Below are 19173 nucleotides of genomic sequence, written 5' to 3' on the forward strand. Positions count from 1 at the left end.
ATTTGACCCTTTCCTACTAAGAGAACTGGTTTAAAAAAGTAGTGTTTGTGGGCTGCCTAGTTCACATACACCTTTTAGTGTATTTTATTATTATTTTTTTTTTTGTGTGTGTGTCCAATCGCTGATCTCACATTGTCATCTATTTTGAGAAGTTTACAACAGACTATTAACACCATATTCTAGACCCCGAAGTTATGATGTTGTTCTCAGGTTTGTAAACATCAGAATCAGAAATACTCTAAAAATCCCAGAGGGAAATTACTTTTGATACACGCTCCAGATACAGTTTATATATATATATATATATATATATATATATATATATATATATATATATATATATATATATATATATATATAGCTATGAATCCAAATAAGTGATAGTGACGTTGTGCAAAAGTCGTGCAAAAGTAGTGCTAGGGATGATTACAGAGGTGCGAGTCCACACATCCCTCTTTTTCTCTCACCATTGGCCATTATGGTCAAAAACGTGTCATCAGGACGCAGAACATGATACCAATTAAAGTATTTTTCCCTACAATCAGTAAATATATATATATATATATATATATATATATATATATAATCAAATCAAAGTTTACAACATAAGGAAGACCAAAGTGCTTCACATAAAGATAAAAAGATTGCAAAAAAAACTAATAAAAAACTAATCATACGCATAAAACAATGTGTCCTAATTATTAAAAAAAATGGATATATATATATATATATATATATATATATATATATATATATATATATATATATATATATAAAAGAAAAAATGAATATAAATAATTATTTTGGAGGACTGGTGTTTAAGCTGTTAATAAGCAGTAAATATACTTTTAAAACGTGTTCTAATATTTTTGGAGTGCGTCTGTATTTGTTGGAAAAAACGCTGAAAACGGTCAAACTTGGCAGAGTATTTCGGTAGATTGACAACAAAGCTCGTGCGCGTTCACGAGACATACACAACTTTTGTTCCCTAGAAACGACTCATTTCATGACAGACTGTTACAGATTCAATGGTGCCCTTTAATTTGCTGCAGCCGAGCCGAACCAGCGCCGACCACAGTGATTCACCGACGGAGGTGGATTAGCATTAGTTAGTTTGTCTACCAACAACAGAAGCTCTCGGTTGTGAGGGAGAAAAAAAACTTCCTTCCCTCAGCTAGCGAGTTAAGTGAATGAGCTTTGTTAGCCTGCTAACTAGCCGAGCTGACAGAAAGCAACGCCAGTCTGCTCCTCAGGCTGCCGGAGTAACAACTTCAGCTTAAACACCGGGCTGCGACTATGGGCAGACGGAGCAGCACTAAAGGTAAGACACGGAGCCAACAGAGCTAATTATGAGTTCTGTAAGAGGATAAATGAAGCTATTAAAAGGTTTATAAAGGAACATTTATTTTCGGGGTGATGTGTTTGCTTTAACAGGCATCCTCACGCATAAACCCCCCAGTCTACATAAAAAAAAACTGGTCCGTTGCATCAGTTGAGAACATCCGCTTTCAGTGCAAACAAAATGTGCTTTCTTCTCAGGGCTCCTGCTGCCGTTAACATGAATCCTCTCTGTAATTCACAGACGGAGCTCAGAGCACCGAAGAAGCCCCTCATTCTACAAGAAGCAGGCAGCAGATATGAGCATGGAGAGATGATACCGCACATTTTATACTACAGAAGCAGTAGTATCAGTTATAATACAACACTGGGCAGGATATTGGTGTGAAGCTGGAAGATATTTCGTTTTTTTTGGGGGGGTGAGACCGAGGTGCCTATGGCGGAGTTCGGGGAGGACAGAAGGCTCCCTCCGGTGAATTTTGGGAACAGCTCCGTTCCCAGCGACGAGGCTGCGGTGAAGACGCATTGCGAAGTGTCCCTTCTGAATGGAGACTGTGGGATTCCAGACGGTATGATGGGCTCCGGCTGCCCGCTCACTCCTGGCACTCAACCCGGAGGGGAAAACGCCAACACCTCCGTGGGGACGGATGCCAAATCTGAAATACCACGCAGGAGCAGTATTATTAAGGTAAGCTTTTAAGTTGGGCTATCTGCATGCTTTCTGATGCTGGAGTTACAGCCTTCCTGTTGGGTTAACTGTGTGTGTTTATAGTGAAAAGGTGTTTCCCACAGCACACATCAGTAATCAGGTAATCAGGAACACACCCTGTACTGTATGTAATCAGAGTTTGATTTCTATGCTGTTGTCAGTGTATATTTACTGAAGGCCAAAACAGCTGCAAATAATGGGGATGTAACTGGAACTACTATAGTCTTAGTGTTAATATTGGAACCTAAACAAAGTCTGAAATATCTAGAGAAGAAAAACAGAAACTCTTGATCCAAACACTAAAGACATTTAGACAGACTTTAGTATGGGGTGTTTTTGCTGTCATATACTGTCATTTAACTAATTTCTTAGAAGAAGAGATGCACCGATTGAGTTTTTCCTGGCTGATACTGATGCAGAAGTTTGCCTTTCTGTCCCTTTATTGAAATATGCAAAGGTCCGGACTGGGATCGATTTTAAGTCCTAGCATATCTTTCATTTACGGTGTAAATGATTCAAAACAACAGGTGCAAAACCCCATCGTGCACCGCGACATAAATTCGCCAAATATAAGAGGAACATCGTAGTTCAGTTTAAAGAAAGCACTTTAGTTTTATTTTAATTTAGTTTGCTGCAAGGATTTTTCACTTTGAAGAAATAGGGAATTACACCATCTATGCCAACTGTCACAAGGATGTGGATGACAAGGAAGGGCTATACTGTATGCATCATATAAGAAGTTAATATTGCATTATTTCTTGAGCTCCTTAAATTATTTACTGTCACAGGTAGATGCTGCGGCTGGAGAGTAAATATGAGGTCCGGCCCTCGCACACTAAAATTAGGACCGGCCCACCGGGCAACTGCCCGGGATCACAGATTACCAGTTCGAGCCTGTCTATGCATAATATACAATCTTTTCTGTAGTGCTACGTTCACACCTAAAGCAGCAAGAGCAGCAAAAACGTGCATGCTACTTCATTTTTTATACTTGTACAACTTTAGTTCTGGTGGAAAAGTGGATCTGATTCGCGTTGGGCGGAGCTACTGTATCCTTTCTTTGCCTGTAACAATGGCAGCTATATATGCTGTGATCAGTGGGAATAAAGTGGTTTTAATGTGTTTTTAAGTTAGAAAGTCCACATGAAAACTTACTCTGTGCAGTCAGTTCATCAAGATTATGATCCTGTATTTAAATGTTATTTCGCTGTCAAAGCCACTCAAAGCCCAACATACCGGCGGTGCTCTGTCATTGGAAATCCCATCCAACAGCAGCCACTGGCATTTTAAGTTAATTTAGGCGTTAATAAACTGTTTCTGAGGAATGATTATAGCGATCTTCATCAGCAGTGCTGTGTCTGTCTCCCTGCCAGCTCACAGATCAGCTTCCCTGATTGGTTGATTTGGCGCGTCGTGCAGCAAAAGTTTAATTTTTCGAACTCCTGCAGCAGCGCATCGTGTGCATCAGATGCTCAAACGCTTACGACGCGCTGCTTCAGCTGCTCAAAACGCGCCGCGGGACCTTTTACTTTGCATGTAAAATAGTTGCTCTTGCTGCCTTTGCTGCTTGCGATCTGAACGTAGCATTAAGGACTCAGCAGTATTAAACTGCTTCAGTCTATTTAAGTATTACAAATTCCATCTAGGTTAATCATGACATTGAAGATTACATTCAAAAGGTATGAGGATGCATAGGAATTTGTTGAGTCAGTCAAGGACTACCTACCTCACGTATGTGTAGCTCAACCGCTGGGCTAGTCACAAGGAGGAGGCAGGAAGAAAGCAATCCAAAAAAGAAAAACCAAATAATAAAGGAGTAAATTAATTTGTCGATGTAAATTTCACAGTTTTGTACCACAATCCCAACTGTTTGCGCTAAGCAGTAATACCTGAAAACGATTTATTCCCCCAGGGTTGATCGATTATCCAGATTTAAATCTGTTTTGTCAAACTTTTGACACTTAAGCAGTCCTTGCAAAAATAATACAAGTAATCTGAATATAAACTAAATTTACAAATACAATATGTGGTTCTAGAGAGTATGATCACTCAGCTGTACTGATGAATGACAGAGAAATCCTTTAAAAGCTCATCATTAGTTTCTAAATTTCAGCCATTGGCAGAACAAATTTGAGAGCAATGTGCCTCAGCTTTAAGTACATCAGAATAATTTTTAGTAAGGTTTTCGAAGCCTTTTTCAGACCGCCCTTCCTTGATTTAGAGTTATTTTTACTCTTAGCTATCAACTGTAAGGTACTGATATGCAATGGGTAGGGTTGCAACAACGAATCGATAAAATCGACTTTTAAAAGCGTTGGCAACGAATTTAATCATCGATTAGTTGTGTCACGCGATTAATGCGTCATCCGCCGCCGCCGTCATCACATCCACTTGACTGAAACAGGGGAAGAAAAAAAAATACGGCAAAGCGAGTCAGCGCCGCAGGTGCAGTGTTGCCAACTCAGCGACTTTTCAGACCCCCTCCAGCGACTATTTTTCAAAAAAGCGACTAGCGACAAATCTGGCGTCTTTTTTCGGTGTCACTGGCGGCTTTTGGAGACTCTTACGTGAAAGCATGTATGGTTCCTACTCTGCCTTGGGACGCCTCCCCCATCCCAACCCCGTTCTACCTCTCCCACAGGAGTCCCTCTCAGCGCTGCAGTCAGAGCCTCAGCGTCCAGACTGCAAATGAAGCGCGCATGCACCGGGATTGACGGTGCAAATTGATCACAATAATTAAAATAGCCTGCGCTTTGTGAAGTGAAAAAACTCGTAACATGCAACTTTTGTAAAAACAAATGAACATGGCACGGAAGCACCACTGTTATGACGCAGCACCTGAAAAGAAAACATGTTGGAGCCTTCAATGGCAGTGAAGAGAGCTGATCAGCAGGGTGAGCGACCATGTTTGTTTGGTTTTAAAGTGGGGAAACGTAACGTTAGTTTCTCAGGTAGCTCATCTGATGCTTTCCTTACCGTGTTAGTAGGTTACAGACAGTGATAAGGTTGGCTACTTATTTTACTTTTAATTTCATTTGAATTAGCTTAAGCAGTGTTTATATTTTCTTTATAAATAAATTAACTTGCAAATTATGAGGGCAAGGCTTTTAAAGTTTAAATCTTCTCGCAAAGATAAAGTAAAGAAGATCCTGCAATTTATGGAAGTAAAGCAGAATAAAATCCAGCAAGATCAGTAATATGTCAATTAATTATATGCCACATTCCCATGTAAATATCTGTCTTTGGAGGATGTGTTTTTTACCACCCCTAGTTCTCTCATTTTTATTCCAAATACAATTTATAATTTGAATCACAGGGCTATTTTTATCTCTATGGTTAAGTATTTTCTCAAGTAGCATCTTTAACTGCTACGGTATACTTTCCTGTCTTAAAAGGCAGAACTCTTATCTCTTCTAGTCTCAAACTCATTTGTTGAAATGGGGGGACCTATTGTTTGAACCCCTTAGGGGCTTTTAAAAACAAAAATGTCTTTTTTTGCACCTTATGAAACAAAGTACCCTATATTTTGTGGATGTACAGCTACATTTCTCATGTAAGTTTGCGTAGTTTTAACACAAACATTTATTTTTCATATTGCACCAGGACAGTTAATGAGCAACCTGTACTTGTGTGCTTGTTTGTTCTGTCTAAAATGTTTATTTTGGAATAAAGAGGTTAATATAAAAAATATTTTTTGTCCGATTCATCGATTAATCGAAAAAATAATCGGCCGATTCATCGATTTTTAAAATAATCGTTAGTTGCAGCCCTAGCAATGGGGGGGTAGAAGTGCTTCTTGTCCACCTTTGGTGCTAGTCATAAAGCTGTAAGTAGCGTTAACTGCCTTTAGTAATAACGACTTTGTGCACTGAGGTGATGCAAAAGCAAAGACAGCTGCAGAAGCAGCAGGGAGTCCGACAGATTTGTCTGTTTGGAAATACTTAAGGTTATTACCGAGCCAAAACAGTCACAATGTTTATAATAAAGGAGTGGCACTCATCACTTATTGGGACCGCAGGCTCTACCCAAAAAAGATGGACATTTTGTTTTTTTTGTATTACTGTTGTTTTGTATTACTGCATTAAGGACAGAAAATCAAAACAGCCCATTAATAACTAATAAATGAAGGACAAACATTTCATACTCATTATTTTTTTCTTAATTTACTTATCAAAATCAAGAAAGTAAGCCATCAATAGCATAATCAAAACTGTTTTTATACAAATATATTGGATATTTTCTGTAAACTGGTACTTAAATCGTGATACTGTAAAACCAACACATTTTAACCTGAGGTTATCTTCCCAGGATAATGTTGGACCAGCTCAATAGTTTTGGATGAGTGTGATACTAAAGAAAGAGAGTGTTTAAAAACAGTTTTTGGTCAGTATATTTATCGTTTGAAGTAATATAAGCTATAAATATAACTATAGTAATATAACTATGAATATAATAAAAGCAGAACTAAAATTTTTGTACAGAGTTAACATTTAAAAGTTTGATGTTGAACCTGAAACAGAAGATTTTATTTATTTGTTATTGATTTACATGACAAACAAATATCAGTGGTATCCTATTTTAATTTTTTACTATGATTCTTGGTGTTGTTTGTTTTCTGCCCATAACTTTGTCTCAGAGGTTTTAAGAGTCGAAGTGGAAAAAATATTCAGTCAAGTTTAGAACACCCCTTTCTCACATGCATGCTCACACAGGCTGAAGCGGAAAGTTTGACTTCAAGCAAAGAAAAAACAAAACCAGAGTCATAGTAACTGATCTTTCCGATGTGAGTTTCAGGTGTTGCCCAAAGATTGGGCAGTACCCATTTCTTCATACATTTAAAATGTTACGCAATTCAAAGCTACAATGCATTATTGTCTGCTAAGCAAGTAAGATTATGTGCTTTTTGTAACTTAGGGCATATGTAGGTTTCCTTATCTATATTTTAACCAAGTTTATTTGATTAATGATGTAACACACAACAATATCACTAAAGTTACAAAAGCGTGATCTAATCAATGTATAAACAGGTAAGAGCTAACCCCTAACCTTACAGTCTGGCAAAATAATCAACACATAACCTTATTTATTGGTGATTTTTTTTTAATGATGTAACATTTCTGACATCCAGTCTAAGCAGGGGATTCGGTAGGCTTTAGATTTTACAGCCAAACACCCATCCCTAACATCTACATTTACCTCCACGAACCACAAGGTTTTGGTAATACTTGTTTTTTTCCTCTTTGTCTTTTTGTTTGATTTTCTACCTCCCTCTGACTGTGAAGTTATTTTGGGTCCTGTTGTGTGCTGCATGCTTTTTCTTCTCTTGTGTCTTTGATGGCAGCTACACTACTGAATACAGCTGAAAAGCAAAGTGTGATGTTTTGATCGATACAGTTGCTGCTTTGGGTCATAGACATCATGGAGTGGTGCATGTTTATTGGGCGGAGTGGAGTGGAAACGCTACTTGGTCTGGTTTCTGACTACCGTTGCCTACCGTGGTGGGTCCTGGATTAAGCACTGCACGGCGAGTTGTGCTTTACCAATGTTCAAACTTTTAGATTACTGTGCCTAGAGGTGGACGTTTTGGAGATGGCCATGTTGTCCCTGAAGGACCTCCAAATGGAAAAATGGAGCAACTGCTAAGCGCTTTTTAGAAATAGTCAGCAGGGTGGTAAGCAAAATCACAGAACTAAGGATAACCCAACTGCCGACTGTGGAAATGGGGAATCCCAGTAAGAAATAAACAATTTCTTTGTAGGTTTGGATAGGGCTGGGTATTGTTCAAAAATGTTCGGTTCCGGTACCAATACCGATACCTTCACTTCGATACCGGTTCCTGAACGATACTTTTTTCGATACCAGTTTTATAATATCAATTCGAAGAAACAGAAAATTACACAACATAAAAAAAGTACAAATCTTGAGTTTTATTGTAAGCTCTGATTTTTCCATTTACATTTTTCCTCTTACATAAAAAAAATTTCACTGTCTAATATTCACTGTTACATTGTGAGGACCTTTTTACTTAGCAGTTTTCCTTTAGAAAAATTACCATGTCTGACAAACAAGCCCGTTGAATGGGATCCTACTGGCAGCGCACCGCCGGTATGTGGGGGTCTGAGCTAGCCTGACGTAGTCCTACTCAATTCTAGTCAGAATATGAGTCTGATACTGCTCCATAGAGCTGTGATTATGGGGCGTGTTTCGAATGACCCAGGAAATAAAATGCCTCTGCACTCAATTGGATAGACCTACAACCAATAAGAGCAACGGAGTGCGTGACGTATGTTAAGCGATGCATAGTTGTTGTCAAATAAAAAAAATCAAAGCGTGCAGTTGCACGCCTAGAATAAGGAGATGAGCCTTGATCGCATTTCTCTGTTCCTCTTTTAAAATTAATTTGCTGTCGATATCTTCTAGAACAGACCTAATAGCAGAATCTACTCAACTCAACTCTCCGGCGGCAGCCATTGTTGTTGTCACCCAAGCGCGCTTTGGTCACGTGGTTGATTACGTTACTGTTGATCATCTGTCCATCATCGTATAGAGCCCGCCCTGACAATTTGATTGGATCGCCAGAGGGTGGGCGATCATACTCGCGCTACTATAGAGCAGAGCCAGACCGAACTCAAACCTTGTGGGCGGGACTAAGTTCGGAATGGCACCCAGGCTAGGTCTGAGTGGCTCCGACAGAAATATTGGAAGGCAGGATGAACTGACTGCACTGATTAAGTTTTCATGTGGATTTTCTCACTTAAAAACATAATAGAACTACTTTATTCCCACTGATCACAGCAAATATAGCTGCAAGGCAAATAAAGGATAAAGTAGCTCCGCCCAACGCGCGTCAGAGCCACTTTTCGACCGCGCAGCCAGAGCAGCAAAGCTGCTTCAGCCGCGCGTCAGAAATCGGTACAAGCAGCAAAAAGGAAGCTGCAGACTTGATTTTGCTGCTCTTGCTGCGTCCAGTTTGAAAGCAGCATGATTCACTCCGCTCTGGCTTTGCTCTGCCCACGGGCTGCTGAGAGGAGGATGGTCGCGCTGGCTGCGGTCCGCTCTTCTTGCAGTCAAACACCGAGCAACTTTCTGCTCTTAAATTGTTTCCGTGCACGATGTATTGCATTGCGCACTATTGGCATCAGTCTTAATAAAATGAAGCCACACTTTTGACCTGGGGGGCATTTTAAAGGGGTTCCACGACGCTCGCAACCAGTTCACAACTGATACACATGAACCCTGGCTGTAGGCGTGACCACCTGTGTTTTTTTCCTGGATGACGCAATCACGTTAAGTGTTACAGCCAATCACCGAAACTTGGTACCGAAAGACGAGGCATGTTTCGATACTCTGTAGAACCGAAGCATTTCAGTCTGTACCATAAAAGAACCGAAGTTCGGTACCCAGCCCTAGGTTTGGACCCATTGTGGTAGCTTGTGGCAGAGGGACCCTTTGCTGCATAGATGTGTTCATCCTGATGACTGCTGTTTCAGTTATACAAATATGTGTTATTAAGAGTCCCAAATATGGATAAAGACAGAGAGCTAAGTTTGAGTGGTGGACATCTGTTTTAAGTTAGGTGTTGGCCATAATTGATGGTGGGTATAGCTGATGATTTAATACCTGCCAACATCACTCTACTTTTCACTCCTCTGCCTGCTTAGTGTGTTTTTGCATCGCCATTACGGCTGACGGTGAAATTAAAAACACTAGGAGCAGCTTCAGGCTTAAGCTAGATGTCCAATGGACCGTTACCTTGCCAGACTTAAAAGTTTTCTCCTATACCTAATCTCCAAAATGGGTATTCTGTGGGGTAGCAGGGATAGTTAGAAACCCAGCTTCAAAACTGCCTCTTCTCTCCTTACTGTGGTCTGAATCAAATGCTGAATTACCTCAAAGGCAAAAGCAATGTGATTTAACATTGCTTATTCCTTGCTTCAGTGGCCTTTAGGCTTCATCTTCCATCAAACCAAATTTCTTTAGTGTTTTATGCTTGTGAGGTATAGATGACTTTATCAATAAGGCTAGCTGATCACCCTTGGAGTACTGCAACATGGCGGCATCCTTGCCAAAAAAAATGCCTAACTAAGCTTTTTTTTCTTTTGTTTATATTATTTAGATTTGTAATATAATAATTTATGATAGTAAGACACAATCTTGTGAATTGTTAGTTTGGTTAACCATTTAATTTCCTCTCTAAGTATGGCCTTTAACCTTAAACAATAGACCTGCCCTACTGCTAACCCTGCTTATTTTAGCCGTCAGATTTTAAGTGAGCAAATCCTTTCCTTTGCCTGCATCCTAAAGAATCCTATTTGCTACTGGATTAGAACTGCAGTTATTAAAAAAAGATTTATCAGATGCATTTTCTGTTGATACCAGTCTATTGGGTTTTATATTATGTATTAGGATTTACTGTCCAGCCCTATTTTAAACATGCTACTTTGGATAATCAAACTTTTTATAAAACTGGTATTATTTTAATGTTCCATGTGTCAGCTTGTGACTTTTATTGAATGCAAGACAAACCACTGCTTTGAAGTAAAACCTATTGTTTGGACCCTTACTGTTCTCCACTAATTTATCACTTCTGTCCTGATGGATGTGACCCTTATCTATGTGCTGATTAATTTCACGTCTTTCTCATCTAATATTACCAAAATACCAACATTAAAAAAAGTTCTTCTGAGCCCCTTTAAAGCTTTTTTTTGCACTCATTCCTCCTAGGGGGGTTGTGTTCACAATAAATGTCATAAGCCTTTTTACGGGTTTATATAAACTTTCAGATTTTAATGGCATTCTCGATAATGTCAACTAATCTTCTAAGCCTCCTCAGTTTCTGCTCCCAGCCCAGTAGGGACTGTTTAAAACCGTTGGTGCTCCGTTTACATCCCAGAGCATCTTGCTTTCTATCAAATTACTTCAGAGGAGACACTTTGCCTTTTCAAAACAAAAGGATAAGATCATATCCAGACTTCTGAAACAAGAAGATGGCGTCTGTGTAAGGGTATTTGTATGTCCAAAACCAAACTGGATGATTTTACAAGCTGGATTATAACCAGGCATTTCTGAGCATTAAAACTATTACTATATTTCAACAAGAACTTAAGGCAAGACTAAAGAATATCAATAAAGGTTGCCTTTGGAATTTAGTAAAATAGATAAAATATGTGGCCTATCAGAAAGTCTGAACCCAGTATTATTTAAGCAAAATCGAGTAGAGATTTGAATCGGTAATGTAAATATTCTTTGAGTTATTTTACACTCGTATTTCAACCTTTTAACACCTTTAAGTAGTGCTAATAAGGGGTTTAGTACATGAGTAGTTTTCTAGCTGAGAATGTCTTTTAAAGTTCACATTGAAATTTTATTTTTAACAAATAGAAATATTACCCTTTTATAATGTTTTAGCTCTCTGACACTTTTTACTTTCTATATCTGCTGCAGTTGCAATTAATCCTATTTAAAGATTTGGGCTTGTGACATGTTTAGATTTGAGTAAAAATATTAACTTCAAAACCTTTCTTCTGCTGTTCAGGTATAAATCAAACAGATGGATAATTGGTTCTTAATTTTATTCAAAATCATCGTACCATGCTTTAACAGAATGATTAAAAAAAGAACTTGTTCCATGAGCTTAAAGTTCATTAATAGAAATTTTCCATCTCTTTGATTTGTTATCAGTTTTCCTCCAATGGCTACATTCCTAAATATGTGCTAGGCTAGTCACAGAGAGAGTGTTTTATTAATATATATGTATGTATGACTCACTCTAAAGGGCTGGTTATACTCCCGCAGCAGTGTGTCGCAGTGGGCTTGTTGCAGGTATGACGCAGGCAATTTTTATTTATGCTCAATTTTGAAGCGTGGTTTGCGCCATGTTATTCCACGCCACAACACAAGAGGGACAATCAGGAACTAGCTGTGGGTCTAGATACGGCCAAGGTGGTCAGGAATTGTGGGCAAGTTTGTCCAACAACGAAGGGACATGAGGGCAAAAAAGAGCGGGCATGCATGTGGAAAAAGAGTCCTAGCGTTCTCACGCACCTCGCTCTTCTAGCTGGTCCAACTTCACGAATCGTTTTCCGCAATGGCGGTCATACAAACAAAACAAGCTGGTAAGGCACTAAACAGGAAATACGCATTGATAGAGCGGATGTAGATTTGACCAATCAGAGGCCTCCTGTCTGCGGCACCATCTGCATTCACCTACAATTTTGGAGAGGTGCAGCAGAGTGTGCGGAGGGGGCGGGGACGTCTCTGCGTTCACTGCGTCACACGTACAAACGACCTAGTTTCGAAGTATAAATCACCCTTAACCCTAAACTAAAGCCAAATCACACCTTAGCCCTAGACATAACCATTAACAAAATAACTTGTTGGGACCAGGAACATGCCGTCACTTTGTAACAACTGGGCCTCAATTTGATGGTTAAATAAAAAAAAAACTCTGATGCCAAGTTAGCATCACACACAGAGCTCCACAGACAACTTTTTATACACTATATAAGAATATTATACTAACACGTACTGTATGATCTGGACGTTTTAGATTTCCATCTTAACTTTGTGTTTTACTTATTTCATCATGTAAGGAATATTGCTTAAGGACAACACAGATGATGACACTTCCTTGTATTGCATTAATCGACAGAGTGTTGAAAGACTGTGGAAGATGCTGGTGTTGCTACAGTCAGCAGCTTTGTAATGTACAGCTTGTGAGTCCTGGTGCAGCTTTCACAGTGCTAACAACAAAAAATACAGTACAAAAAGATTAATTTATGTTAAAAAATAATTATTTTCATAGATTTTTTTTCAAAATAAATGTTTGCAAGGATCAGTGTGGGTTTTAATGGAGCAGGTTAATTTAAATCCCACCAGTTCACAACAAAGAGTAATCTTGGGGTACTTTACAAAGCAACTCAGATTTAATTTATGCACAATTATGGACAGTGCTATTAAATTCAAACTAATCCAGATTTAGAGCAAAGCAGTCATATTTTTTATACAAATCTATTTGCATGCAGACCAGCTCCATCCAATTATACAGTTAGTCAGATTTATTATATCATAAATTTCAAATAAGTTCAAAGTTACATGTCTAAGGAAACCCGTGTATGACAGGTGTTATTCAGTTTAATGCACCTCCTTTCTAAGCAAGCATAGGGTGACAGTGTAGAGGAATGACTCCTGTTTGCCAAACTTAAACCTCCAGTCGAACCAGGAGAGAGGAGAGGACATTTTCCTCGACCAGCTTGGTATTAAAAGGATAGAGAAGAGGGAAGCAGCTATGTTTCTGAGAAAGGTCCACAAAGGATGAACAAAAATGCAGGGGGATCAGCAAGAGAGTATTTCAGAAAGTAGATTTTGGACCATAGTCCCATTGGTAGGCAGGATGGGGGATTGTTTCACAGGAGGAGCTGGATAACTGAGGTTCGGCATCCCACCCTACCCTCTCTGAATTCTAAGTATCCCTGCAGTTTAAGAGCTCTGCTCGGAAGACATGGATCTGTGCATTCCACAGGGTAAAGTTATTTGTTATTTAGATAATTTTACAAATGTACTGATTCAGTAATACAGTATTAAAGCTTTGTGTCTACCGTAATCTTTTTGTTTCCACTCTGTTTGAATAAATTGATATATAAAAGTTAATACTGCCAACCTCTGTTTTCATATAGTTTTAGTTATTACTGCAGTATTTTCCCCTGTATTTAAATAGAAACTTTAGAAGCAGATTTCTAAAATGTTGTGTTAGCATTATTTTAGTTTTTTAAGGCTTACATTTTGCTGCTGTGTAGGTTATATATGTCAAACAAGCTTTCCTCAATTTTCTCCCTCAACCTAAAACCCTGTTTTTCTTCTTAGCTACAGCTAGGTTTGCAAATAACGATTATTTTGCAAATCGATTAATCTGTCAAGAGTTTTTTTGATTAATCGATTAATAATCGGATAGCCAAAGGTTATCCATTTATTATGACGAAATTAAACCAGGTGAAACTAAATCTTGAGTTCCACTTGAGTTTTGTATAAAGCATATTGACAGACAAAAGCATTTTTTAATCTTAAATGCAAAATGTTTATATATATTTTTTTTTACAATTTTGGTATTATTTCTTCTCTGATTGGGTTGCTCTGTCAGCTAAAGGCATATTTCACAGTCCTTATACTCCAGTTAATGATTAATCAATAACTAAATTAGTATAAGATTACTTCAATATTCAATTAATAACGATTATTCCAATTAATTGTTCCAGCCCTAGCTACAGTCATGCTGCTCTATAAAAGTCATATGTTGTAAAACACATCATATGTAGCGCCAGTGGGCGTCAGGTGTAGGAGTTTGCCCTGAAATCTAAGGGTTGTCTGTTCAAGCCCTGGCTCTGGCTTTCAGTGTCGATGTGCCTTTGGGCAAGACACTTCAGCCGCATTGCCTACCGATGGTGGTCAGAGGGCCTGATGGCGCCAGTGTAAGACAGCCTTGCTTCTGTCAGTGAGCCCCAGGGCAACTGTGGCTACAATGTAGCTTGCCACCATCAGTGTGTGGGTGTGTTCTTGATTGGGTGAATGACAGAATGTAGTGAAAAGAGCTTTGGTCGAGACTCCTGACTTGAAAAAGTGCTATATAAGTACAGGCCATTTACCCTGATATACTGTACAAATAACACCAATAGGATGACAACCACAGTGGAAAGGCAAATTTTTATTCATATATATCTTTGTTTTTAATCTAATTTAATTTAAGTTAAGGTTTGTTGGCAGTGTGCACTTTTTCCCTCTGTGTGTAAATGTTCCTATATTGAGCAGGTAGAAAGTTTAGTAGATTGATTGAAGTTCGAGTAAGCTGGACCTCGGCTGACTTCATGTGCCAGCTTTGGTTGACTTAGGCACAATAAAATACAAAACCAAAGTTTGTTTTAAGCAAATGATATTTCTGAACTGAGTGCTCTGTTGTTGATGGGACCTTTGTAACTATCAGCGTGTTTCCATTGTAAAGGCAGATTGTTCTCTTCTGTAGCTTCCTTTGTAGAAGAAAAGCACAAGAAACCATTTTGTACAAAAATAAAAACGGGCTCGTATTTTTTTTTTTTTCCCTTATTGCCATTTAGTTGGCAGATTCAGATTTTTTAAGAACCTCTGAATGAGTTTTAGCAGATCATGATTTCTTTTCACTCACTGCGGTTAAAAGAGTTACAACAAAGAGCTACAATAAATTAGATTTATGCTGTTCCATGTTTCTCTCCTAGGTAGTGTTACTGAGTTATTGTTCTAATTAACTCAGTGTGCTTACTGCTGACACAGAGGTGGTGGTGTGTTTACCTATATATCTTTTTTCCTGGTCAGAGCTTTGTTGCCATTACTTTACAATATATACTCTTGATCACGTATGTCTGGATTTTTTTTACCCAACCTCTAGCCAGTCCCAGCAGACAGTTAAACCAGTAGTTTGCTTCTGGTTGTGATGGAGGCAGTAACATATACCATTACTGTTGTATAATTTGGTCACCAACACTGACGGCTCTCATGTTTTTGTATCTAAAGAGTGTTTGTTAAAAAAATATATCCACCTCCAATATAAGGCACCATGGACCGGAGGTGTGACAGGCAGAGATCTGTTACCTAGGACCTAAAGCAAGAAAAACACAGGAGATTCTGTTTAGTGCTGGTTTTCAGCATTCAACCTATAAAACTAATTTCACCATGGTCAAAAATCAGCGGTTTTACACTCTGAAGTCCTTATCCTCATTCTTACCATGGCTAAGGCTGAAAGTTTCCAATAAAGCCCTACATTTAAAATCCTTAAGGCAAACTGTGTAGCAGATCAGACAGTGGGTCTCCCTTATCATTTTTTTTGTTGCAGCAGGTGGACAGGAGCTGTGCTTGATTTTATTCTAATAGTTCAGACTGATCTGTGATTCATACTAGTGGATCATTTCATTGCAAGAAATAACAAAATCTTCAAGGCATTCCTTTATACGCAATAAAACAAAGTTTTAGTTTTCCTTTTTTTTATTTTTGATACATATTTATTTCATGTATTAATATCACTGTAAGGTTAGTATTGGCACAGCCAAAATACTGAAGGCTAGATGCAGGTCTTATTAACACATCTCTTATTTGATTCATGAAAGATTAACTGGAGTAGAGCTGTATGGAGCTGAAGCCGTCAATAAAAAAGGGATATGAGAGTCCAGATACTGGTGCAATTTTCCCTCTAATACCGCTTTCACACTCGCCAAAAAACCTGTTTAAACCCGGGAACAATCGGCTTTTAGTGGCAGTGGGAACATCTCACTGATACGTCTACCTGGGCCAAACTACTCGGCAAGCTACCTGCATTAAAATCGCCTCGGCTCTAATCCTCATACTTTGGGAACACCAGACCCGGGGTGACCCACTAAATTACGTGACACTATTGAACGCAACGTACAGACATCAACACACCGCGCCAGTTGCTTCTGATCTAATAGCCCAAAACAGCTCTGTTTACATGGCGCAGCACTGGTGAGAGGGATTCAGATTGATAAAAGAGTGAAACAATGAAGCTCACTGACTAGGCCCTTGCTTCTTTGCATGTTGATGTTCATTGTTTACCTTCTTGATTTCTGTCCCACTGGTGACATCATTTACGCTAACCCAGCATGATTGAGTCACCAGACACACAGCTGCAAGGGGACAGAGACCACACAGCTTGCCAGCGAGGGGATTTGGACGAAAAGTGAGAGCCAAATGCTGATTGTCAGTGGGTCGATCCATGTTTGAAAAACCGCTGTTAATGCTTATTTTATTTTTGTTTGGGCACAATTACTCCAGCCCAATAGGTGGCAGTAATACAAAATATTTTTGACGTTAAAGCCGGAAGAAATAAAACAGAGCAGTAATGAGAGTGGCAATGGCCGACAGAGATGTAGAGGCCATGGGAGGAGCAGTTTTGGCAGCATGTTAGCTGGACAAACTGTTTAATGACAGAATTAATTTCAACAGCCAGACTAAAGGCCCATTCATACCTCACGTTTGGCCTGCACGTCCGTATTTCTGTCCGTACGTTCTATCCGTTGACTCCTTCATACCTCCGTCCGTTGAGGTGCGCAATAACCCGTATTTCCTCTAGGTGGCAGTGCTGGGCGCCAATGATTCGTCATTGATCAAAACATGGCGATGGTCCCAGACCTGATTCTGTTGACATTTTGTACTAAAAACTCAATAGCGCCCCCACCGTTTCCGGTAGTATTGCTCCGTATTGATCCGTTTTGTCCGTAAGCGTAAGCTCCCAATTTTCGTGTCAAAGTACGGACGAAATCGACGGTTAGAACGTATGAAACACTCCACATGTATCCGTATCCGTCTTTTACGTGAGGTATGAATGGGCCTTAATACGAAAGAGCTGTATCCTCCACGTAAGATTATCTACAAATGATCCAAGGTGAAAGAACTGCTGGTTGTTTCTTTAGAGTGGAGTCCCCTGTTAATCCAAAGATTGGGAATATTCTATAAGCAGTACTCTGCTGCTCTGAAAACTTCTCAAGCATAATTTAAAGCAGAGCTATTATTGATAAAGGCTGACTGCAATTGATGTTAAAAAAAAAACTGCATCTCAAAGCTAATGGATTGAAGGTAAAAGTCCTCCTCTGTATGCTCAGTATACCACAAAATAATTATCAAATCTCTTCATTGTGACTAAGCTTTTAGTTAGTATTTGGATTGGCCTTTGGTATCTGCAAGCAATAAACTAATAGAAGTTATACTCATGTTAAAAACATTTGCTATTAGTGCATTCCTAGTATGGCTTCGAACATAGCTTTTTTCTGTTCAGTTTAGACTACTGGTCCGGTGCCAAAGGAAAAATTATTAGGAAAATGCTCATTGAACTAAATGATACTGCTGCTTGTCACAAGAAAGCATCATGTGTCACAAGAAAGAAGTGAAACTTGCTTGAATCACATTAATGTGAGCTGTATGACCTTTAATATTCAATGCAGCACACAGATGGGTTAAATGCTCATTGAGTCATAGGAAGGACCTACTGACATCACTCAAACCCAAAAGGAGGGACAGAAGAAACTTGTTCTGTTTCTAACATGTGCAAATCACATCTTTCAATCACTATTGGAAGCTAACTAAAATGTCATCCATACCCAACATGAGTGATACCCTACACCTTTTTCCTTTTTTTTTCTTTGTGAAACCAAGATCTTCCTATTTGGAGAACAAAATCTGCTGCATACATGACTTCATCTGCAGTTAGAGGCGATGTTGTTCTTTCTACCTACCAGCTACAACTGCTTAAATATGCACAGAGAAAGTGGTTATCAAGATGCATCTCAGTGGTAACATTGCATAGTTATTTTCACCCTTGGAGCATTCAGTTCTTGTTAAACAATTTCTCTGAAGTGACTGGGGGATGTGGTTGGAAACCTACCAACCACTCGCTCATAGTATTTCAGCTGTAATAGTTACCTGCCTGCTGTAGATCGATACAATACACTCTATACACATGCAGTTTCACATCTTGTGTCAAATGAATCCTACCAAAACGAACTAAAATTATAATAAAAGAAAAACACAGACATGTTTTCTTCTACTGTGTTGGGGACTCTGATGGTCTCAATCTTTTTATTTGTACCTTCTATGCATAGGTTGTTACAAACATTACGGTCTGCGCCCTCTGTAGGGTTGTCAAAAGTATCGAAACTCAAAAAAGTATCGATACTAAAATGTCGTATCCGGATACAATACTCGTTTTTAAAAGTATCGATACAGTGCCGTCACCAGTGGCACCTAAGGAGTCATTCATCTAAAGTGCAGAATAGAGGACAATGCACTTTCAGAACACTGTGTGATTGAATAATTCTGTGCACTTTTCAGTTTCAGACTTTTTTTTTGTAAGAGGTGCAGCTGCTGAGAATTATTTTTGTTTCTTAACCGGTTTGGCTAGTGTCATTGATATGTGTGCAAAGCATAGCCAAGGAAGGAACACTTAATTTGAATTTTTAAAGTTTTTTATCAAGCTTGCTTAATATTATGCACAGCATACAACCTTTATTGTGTATTTTTATTGTATTTTATTTATTAATGAAAATATTTCTGTTGAATTTTGGAGTCTTTGTTTTTATGCTTGTGGTATCGAAAAT

The 19173-nt window shown here is 38.8% G+C and overlaps 1 protein-coding gene across 2 annotated transcripts in view; it reads left to right on the forward strand.

Annotated features, from left to right (window-relative positions):
- Positions 1-978: 978 nt before the first annotated feature.
- Positions 979-19173, forward strand: part of LOC119790064 (inactive phospholipase C-like protein 2) — a 56683-nt gene continuing 38488 nt past the window's right edge. Inside the window, exons 1-2 of one of the 2 annotated variants that reach the window (XM_038295388.1) lie at positions 979-1321; positions 1583-2026. In XM_038295388.1, coding sequence (XP_038151316.1) covers positions 1775-2026 — 252 coding nt within the window. In that variant the 5' untranslated portion in view covers positions 979-1321; positions 1583-1774. The remainder of the gene's footprint in view (positions 1322-1582; positions 2027-19173) is intronic. The other variant, XM_038295387.1, reaches the window with a different exon arrangement.

The sequence above is a fragment of the Cyprinodon tularosa genome, unplaced genomic scaffold (assembly GCF_016077235.1).
Source record: "Cyprinodon tularosa strain WSP-4 unplaced genomic scaffold, ASM1607723v1 ctg354, whole genome shotgun sequence".
Lineage (NCBI taxonomy): Eukaryota > Metazoa > Chordata > Actinopteri > Cyprinodontiformes > Cyprinodontidae > Cyprinodon > Cyprinodon tularosa.